Source organism: Myripristis murdjan, chromosome 18 (genome assembly GCF_902150065.1).
Source record: "Myripristis murdjan chromosome 18, fMyrMur1.1, whole genome shotgun sequence".
Lineage (NCBI taxonomy): Eukaryota > Metazoa > Chordata > Actinopteri > Holocentriformes > Holocentridae > Myripristis > Myripristis murdjan.
Window position 1 is genome coordinate 20399440 of NC_043997.1, and position 8742 is coordinate 20408181.

At 44.6% G+C, this 8742-nt stretch overlaps 1 protein-coding gene across 1 annotated transcript in view; it reads left to right on the forward strand.

The window, feature by feature from the left end:
• Positions 1-206: 206 nt before the first annotated feature.
• Positions 207-8742, forward strand: part of sema4f (sema domain, immunoglobulin domain (Ig), transmembrane domain (TM) and short cytoplasmic domain, (semaphorin) 4F) — a 66354-nt gene continuing 57818 nt past the window's right edge. Inside the window, exon 1 of the mRNA XM_030076054.1 lies at positions 207-1051. Within this exon, the coding sequence (XP_029931914.1) occupies positions 958-1051 (94 nt within the window). The 5' untranslated portion in view covers positions 207-957. The remainder of the gene's footprint in view (positions 1052-8742) is intronic.

Genomic DNA, 8742 nt, shown 5'->3' on the forward strand with positions numbered 1-8742 from the left:
CAAGTCTCGCGGCATTTTTAGGCGGCAAAGCAATAAAGTCCTTTACATCTGAAGGGAGCTACCTGCGGATCACGTGACTCCCTCAGTTACCTGTTGTGTCCCCCCTTCGCGCTGGCTTTTCCGGAGGGCGGGGCACGTGAGTGACGGTTGGAGCGCTGTGGCTTTTACCCAGGCAGGCTCTCGAGCACAAACAGCACATCCTCGTGCCGGGCGGTCACTAGACTACGCTGTTTAGCCGTTTCACCGCTCGAGCCCCTCCGCCACAGCGCGCCATCGGGATTTTCTGTGTGTGTATTTTTTTTTTCTTCTTTTAATTCATTTAACAGTTTCATGTCAAGGTCTTGTTACTGCTTCCTGCAGAATAGGCTGCTTTAATCATTTTTAAACTGCACAATTTGTGGACAGGCTTAGCGGCGCCGGGACACAGACCAGGGATACCGACTCTCCAGTTTATTGCTGCCCAGGACACGGGACGTTAATCCAGGCAGAGGGGTCGCCCGTTACCGTTGACTTTGGATTACTTTGGCACGCAGTTTGGCTGGAACACATCAGCTAACTATAATGGTTTATCTCCTTATTGTTGCTATGCTTTTCTCCGCTGGATAAAGCAACCTGCACATTTGCGCTGAGTGGATACATAGGCACATAGGCACTTCTCTGCATGACCACAGGCAGCTGGAGCAAGAATAACCATCTTTCCTCAGATATATAAGTTAAAATATAATACATGAACATTGGTTGCGTTGACAAAATCATCTCAACTTGTTTCACATCTTGCCCCGTGAGTCTTGGTTGTCTCGTGCGCCCTACTGAACTGTGAAGCCCGGGGATTAAAGCTCCTCTCTGCACGTATCAGGATGCTTCGCGGCTGAAAGCAGAAGTCCGGGACTTTGACGTTAAAACCGAGGTAGCACGGACCTCAACCTCCCGCTCCTGGACCAGGACAGGAGCCGAACCATGCTGACCCCAGCCGGTGTGATGTTTATCCTGCTCGCGGTTTGCTGTCTGCTCTCCGGAGCCTCCTGGGCTGCGACACTGGGCGGACTGGGAGGTGAGTGCTACTGGGCAGGTGGAGAAAGACAAAAATCAGTGACACCCTACTGATGATCAGTGATCATCAGTGATGTAGTAGTAAATAAAATGCGGGTACCTTAAATGAGCTGTGGTCGGATAGCATCACAAGCCAAACCACTAATATCAACAAAGGCAAATATACTTTAAGGAAAAGATCAGTTACTAATTTCCTCATGCAACTTGCATCAGTCTGATACCACTTTCTATGATTAGGCTATATGATTTAGTAATTATCGTCTTTAAACGGTGGTTAATCTCTCGTCCGCAAATAAAAAGGTGTTTTGATGGATTTACCCTGCTCTCAGTTCCTGCTGAGAATGATGATGTTGAGGAAAATGATGACATTGACCTATAATATAAGGATCATTCATATGGGGGTTTGCGTGAAGTTTGTTCAACCGTTCAGCGCAGCTTGTAATGTCCTTTTACGCACACACAGCCGAAACAGTAGCACCAAAAATGATCGATCATCGGTGTATGATAAACTAGATGGCAGCCTTTGAGCACTAAGCTGGTTTCCACATGAAACTGAACCTGCACTTGTGCCCGCGCAGTCCACCTCCCATTTGCGCTGCTGTTTTACGCACTCGGGGCGCGGTGCCAAACGGCCCCTTTGTACTGTGGCTTGATAAATGATGATGCTGGCGAAGCGAGCAGGTGCCAGACTTGTTCTCCTTAACGCCAACAAGTGAACAGACCGGACACAAAGGCCGAGTTGTTGGGCGATCCGAACGCATCAAATTTAAAGGGACAGTTCAGTCAAATGATACACAGTGGGATTGATTCCTGTAGGGAAATTGCTGTTTTGCTTTGCCCTGAATCAGAGAAATCAGGATCAGTCTGGCGGCTGGTAGAGATTCAACATCTTGTGCAAGGTCGTTTCAGCAGGGTCCCAAAACATACTGTGGCTCTAATTGGTTTGGTTATAGTTAGATAGATAACAAAATAAAGTTCACTACAAGAGCTACCGGTCACTACAACCTGACCAGATGCATGATATGAAGTATTTGTGTGGGCTTGAGCTTATTTGTATGTTCAGAGAAATAAAGGGAGAGAGAAACTGAGACAGATTTGGGGAGCTATAAGTCAGAATGGATGGAGGAAGATGAGCCCAGCTGTCTAACAAGCTCCCTCTTTGTGCTGTGACCGACGGGGTCAGAGCCACAGACTCGCCCGCCTTCCTGTTTTCTGGAAACTGACAGGCAGTTAAAATGGAAAACGTGAAATGAGAGGAGGCATCCATCACAACAAAATAATAAGAAGCTTATGGGGGGATAGTTATAGTGCTCTATTGCATGACCCTTTCCGAGATGGGATCACAATGTGTGTGTGTGTGTTTGTCTGTGAGCGTGTTTGTGTGTGTGTGGTGGAGTATGTTCATATCTCTTGGTTTGTCCTTCTGTGAATGTATTTCTATTCTCTTTGTTTGAAGTGTAATCAGTGAGTGTGTGTGTATGTGTGTGATGTCTCCCCATATGACCCTTCTCGAAATGCAGATAGTTCTCTCTTCTTCCTGTGTTCTTTTTCTTTTTTTTCCAGTACCTTTTCATGATTTTCTGTCTGATTATTTGCTTTTGGTTCATCTCTCTCTCTCTCTCTCTCTCTCTCTCTCTCTCTCTCTCTCACTCTCTCTCTCTCTCTTTCTCCTGGTAGGTAATTAATTGCTCTGTGAAAAGCAATGCATCAAACAAACCCGCGCGCGCGCGCACACACACACACACACACACACACACACACACACACACACACACACACGCACACACAAGCTGAGGCTGAAGACTGAAGTTGGGGTTAACTAGTCTCACCCATCCTCCCTAGGCAGTGATTTATCCAAGTGTGAGGAGGAGTCTGCCTGTCTGCCTCTCTCTCTCTCTCTCTCTCTCCCTCCCTCTCTCTCCCTCCCTACCTCCCTGCCCTCTCTCCCTCCCTCCACCATGTGATGGTGTTTACACCCAGATGGAGTGAGGAGGAAAAGCCTAGAGGTTGCGTCACCATGTGTCCACTGACCAATAGTTTATAGCACAGTCACCTGACGTGTGGCTGCATTAATGTGCCTTGCTCTGCTGCTGATCTCTGCAACACTGGGAGTTTTATGCACACTAGTGGTCTGAACATATTTTCCATCCATATTTCTACATCACTTTTTGTTACTTCAGACAGTTGCCACTTGCCGTCGATTCTGGCCCATGTTAATGAATGAATACAGTGTCTGGGAGTTAGCTCCCTTTTTCTGTGTGTGTCATTATGCAATTATGGCCTGTGGCATGCCAGTACCACAACAAATACAGTTGGGGTGAGTGCCAGCAAATAGCAGTGAGAGGGAGAAAGAGAGAGGAAGAGAGGGGAAGAGAGAGAGGGAGAGAGGGAGAGAAAGAGAGAGAGAGAGAGAGCTAGTAGATGAAAGAGAAGGAGATTCCTGCTGTCACTTGATGTAGCCTATGTGTGGATTTTTTTGAAAAGAGAACTGAGGTGAACTCACAAATCCACCAGGTATCAAGTGGATCAAAAATGCATCAGCATTCCTTGCAGCATCACTGTCTTTCCATCAAATTTCACAATAAAAAGTTTAGAGGGCAACTTTTGGCTGCTTCTCTGACCCTTGTTCTAAATAACAACAACAACAGCAGCAGCACTCCGTTCTGCAAGAGTGAGATTAACTTCAGAGGGATGTGTGCCTGAGTCCACTATTGTGAGCGTGCGTGTTATGATAAATAAAGAGAAAAATCCTCTTATGCAATAGGCTGTAGCTGGTATGAACAACAGGTCAGGTGATGAGTGTGTACATGTGCACTGAGCTTGCTTTGCATGGAATTTCCATCTAAGACAGATTAGGTGTTGCGTCGGCCTGTAGCAGCCACTCGGGAACATTTACCGCTTGTGTGTACTTCAGTTCCAAAACTACAAACATAACAGAGCACTGCCATGCTTCTCTGCTCAGTGGACTAACCATTTTTCCATCACAGCACGCTAAAATGCTCCACTAAAACCAAAAATAATCGCGTTTTAGGCAGGTTAGCATGAACCTCCATAATATTTAAAGTGGATCACAGTGACTGGCTGATATCCGATAATTCAGTAAAGACTGCTATCATCCCGATATATCACTGTAACCCGATTAATGTCAGATTACCGTATATGTTGCTCACAGCGCACACCATGCGAAGCGCTGTGCAGTACACACGACATTAACACCTCGCTTACTTTGAAATGAAGTAGTTTTGTGTTAAATGGATGCAGTTTATTCTGAGGCAATGCAATATTACCGCGAATTCTGATTGCCTGTATTTTTCCTGATACTTTTTGCTTCCAGTTAACTGTGTTTTCTGCAATTATTCTGTCTTTTTTTTGCTTATCCCTGTTCCTGCTGACAGCAACAAAACCTATCTGTTGTCTCAGAAATTTTTGATGTATCCACAGGGAGGGAAAGCTGTCATGATGACCCCTGCTGTTAATGTTCAAAACTGGCTATCACAACATAAAGAGCCACTGCATCTCTGTTTCCTGTGAAAGTTAGTTACCTCAGATCTGATAACATTAAAATGCAGCACCATAGTTTTCACTGAGATTTCTCTAAAATGGACCAGCAAGACTGTCATGCTGATGATGTCACTGACATCATCCTCTTCAATCATTCGGCACAGTAGCAAAGCTGTGGCTGTGGCTCTTTTGTACAGGTATCTGCATTGTTATTCTGGCAAAGTGTAATCTCATTCTGCGTCTTAGTGTTACAAAACACATAAAGCCCTTTATAGGAAAATGATTTGGATTTTTCTCCTCGAAGCAACCAGCACGTGCCATAAACCGACACTTTCCCACCATAAAGCCTTTAAGACATGCTCGTAGTAAGGTGGTGTGCCTTGGATTTGATCGGTGTCAGTTGTCCCAGCTCGCCTATTAAGTGCTTGGGGATAAGGAATACGAGCGCTTGGCGGACACTACCTGCGGTATATTGAAGTAACCATCTGTATCGAGCGCTTGACCGCAGAGGGTGTGTCCTTTGAGAGTGCAGTCTTAATTTAAAGACTTCACAAACAGGCTTAGGTCTTCAGTCGTGGCTGCATTTGGCTGAGAACAGCACATATCAGTGTGCAAGATTATTATTAAGAGTCAAAAGGGGAATTGCAGCATGCTAAGTTTTTAAAATTAGATTAAAAGGCCAACTAAAACAATATGTAAAAGTGCAGCATTTTTATTAAAGTTAAATATAAAGATATCACATGAGTGTTAATGCAATGGCATGTGTAATGAAATGGAAGTAACATATTTTCCCAGCGGTGATCTAAACACTAAACCTACCTAAACTACAAAAGGCTGAAAAGATAGCTGTCTCCTGTGGTGATGAGTGTGTGAGTGTGTTTGTGTGTGTGTGTGTGGGACCAGAGGGTGGTAGCTCTGACCTCTCCCCTCCTGTCAGTTTCACTGGGCTAGTAGCCGTTATAATGCCGCTCACATGAAACTGATTAGGGTGTCGGCACACAATGGAGGGCCTGGCTTCCAGCAGTGCAGTGACTCTACGGATCAGGGCGCGATTACAGGGAGGGAAGAGAAGCCATGTCTGATTTGATTAGCTTGGCTAGCTGGGGGATATGTAGGTATACAGGACTGGTGGTTCTGTCTCTGTTTCTCTCATGGGAGAAAGAACGTGGCCACCCAGTATTTTCTAATCCAAGTGCTTGGCTTGGAGCTGCTGTATAGGACATTGGAGTGTGTGGGAAGGGTGAACTTAGCAGAACTTTGTTTGTTTTCAGTCAACATCAGCTTATCAGGCACTCTATTCAAAAGTTTCTTAGAGTCCAGTGATTCCAGTAATGGGACATTCATTACAGTATTGTAATGTGCTGTCTTATCACCAGGCTTTGCACTCGGCTAGCTGTGAACTATGTGCGTGCGTGTGTGTGGCAAAATAAGCTGTAGTTTCCTTTTTAAGGGGGTTGACAACCAAATATTATTTAGTGGAGTTGCTCATGTTCATTCTTTGAATATTGGGAACGTTTGCATGTATGTATTTTGCACATATGCAAATATTCCCAAACGTTCCCAATTCCTGTGTTTTGTTTGTACTGTGTATCTGTCTTTTCAAACCCAGCATGCTGCATTTTTTCGGTTAAAACTACAAATATCGAATTGTTTTGATTATTTCCCTCTTCATTTTTCTGGGATATTATCATCCACCCCGAAGCCATCAAAGAGTTTTATCTCGCCATCTTATTAAACTGTTCTGCTATCTCATTACCTGCCAGTGTTTTGAAGCACTTTTCTTGCCTGTTTAGTGAAGCATTCTGGGAGTGTTGTATGGGTGCACACTGACTAGCGGTTGTCAAGCCCTGTTGCCGTCCATACAGGCACTGCCAGGCTCATTTGCATACTCTCCATGGTATATTGTATAGTAAGAGTCCACTTCAGTTGTTCCTACTTGTTTCCAGGTTGCAGCTCTCATTAGGAATTGTACCAAATGTGAACTTGATTTGCTTAAACGCTAAAGTGAGGAGTGATAGCCGTATTTATTTCTAATGTGAATGGCGCCTTAGAGACAATGTTGAATTACAATGTTTTGTTTTCATTTGTGGTCAATTTGAATGTGCCAAAGGCAATATATTAATGCATATATTGAGTATTTATTTGAATTGCAGTGCACTCCAGATGCCCAGCCCACATGGCCTCATGTGACACATTACTTACATGATGTTGCTGTTATGTGTGAAGCTCCGTGTCCTCCTATGCCTCTCACTAGAAGGCAGTCTAAAACCGAGCTGTGGTGCTGAAAATGTGGCTGAAATGTTGTTTTCAAGAGCGGCCGAGGTGGGAATGTGCCCAGCGCTCATCAGTTCAATGTTTTCTTATCATAGAAACGCCCGGGGACGAGGCTAGGATGAGTGTAACCACCCTCAGTTGTCTGAGCACAGCTATGCCTGTGAGAATAGATGCGAACTACAGTGGATTATGTGTTTGGGTTTAGTCTGCATTGTTGTCTCCCCCTGGGGAATATCAAGTGGTTGTGCAAATAACAAGAGCTGAGATTTTCTCTCTCTCACCCCTCCATCCTCCTTGCTCTCACTTTCCCTTTTGTTCTTTTCCAACCTCCATCTCGTTTTTTTTTTTCATTCTAAGTGTGGTTGATAGGGGCTGGTGGAGTTGAGTGGTACCAAGGGAGCAGAACACGGCAGAAATGCTTTTAGCACTCCTCTTAGTTTTGTCTGATAATCCCTGCTCTCTGCTGGCCGTAGCTTGAGTGCATAGCGGAAGGCTGCAGCATTTCAAAACCCGCCCATCTTTATCTTTATCTCTGTCTCTTTCCCTTTCTCAGACATGCTTCAAGTGCTTTAAACTTTTTCTCCCATGGCTAGTCTTGTTAGTCTTGTGTTTAGCAGGCCTCTGAGTCAAAACTTAGCATCTCTCTCTGTCTCTAATGCTGTTTGTTTCTCTCTGTCTCCCCGTATCTGTGCTTTCTTTTTCCTCCTGTTGCTGTTTTACTTCTCTGTCTAGCACCCTGTCATTTTCTCTTACTTCTCTTTTCTCTGTTTTCTTTCATTCTGTCATCTCCTCTCATATCTTCCACACCCCCTGCTTCTGTCTCTTGTTGAGGCGTTAAACCAGATGTAATGCTTCAAACAAATATAATGCTGACTGACAGGTGTTAGCAGGTGTGGTCTACCTTCATGTGCGCATGTGTGAGTTGGTTCAAGAAAACATTTGAGTTTACATGACTGGCTTTATTAAATCAGTGCAGGATGAAAAAGAGCCAAATAAGACTGAAATATTCACTCAGGGAAGAAATGATTGAACCTGAAACTGAAAGAGAGGAGGCATGGGAAAGAAGCAAGGAGGGACTGAAACGAAGACATTCCCATCAGCAATCCCACCAGCCTCTGCAAAGTCAGAATTCCCAGCCACCTACAGAAAATACTCTCTCTCTCTTACATTCGTCAGCAAAATTCATTAGCACACACAGAATGGGCTCTCACACACTTTGATTCATAATACGCTCCCTATGAAGCCCTCACATTGTCTCCCTAGTTTGAGAGTGACATTAGCAACACACACACGCACAGTTGTACACGCACTGTCCCTCCCTGTTTGTGAATGGTCAGCCCACACAAGCGCTCCGTGACTAGAGCTTGTCAGCGTGAGGGTCAAACCGAGTCAAATGTCAAAGGTCACACACACACACACACACCGTCTACGCAAGCAGATTCCCCGCGTTACGTTCCCAGGACATTTTCCGTCCTGTACGATTTGAATTCTTGCGGGTTTTCTCCCTTCTTCCTACAGGTTGTTCTCATTCACTCCCTCTCTCTCTCTCTCTCTCTCTCTGTGCGATTGCACTGATGAATTGTTTACACATAAAGCACGCAAAGGTCAAAGATATTGTAGGCTGATATAGTAGGAATTCGTGTCCTCCTACGGCCTCATTCATTCCATCCATGAGAAATGTGTCACGTCCCGATGTGGAATACGTTCCTTTTAAAACCCACGTTGAGAATTTTGGATATTAAAAGCTTGAAGGTTTTTAAGGAGAATGTGTGTTTTTGTACTTTTGTGTTTTTCAGTGTTTTGTGTATTATTTTCATAGGGCTTTTGAATGAGTGATTAAATCCATAGTGCATAGGTCAAAGCATACATCACCAGCTCATTGGAATTCACTCATGGTTTCTCTCTTCGTCCCTTTCC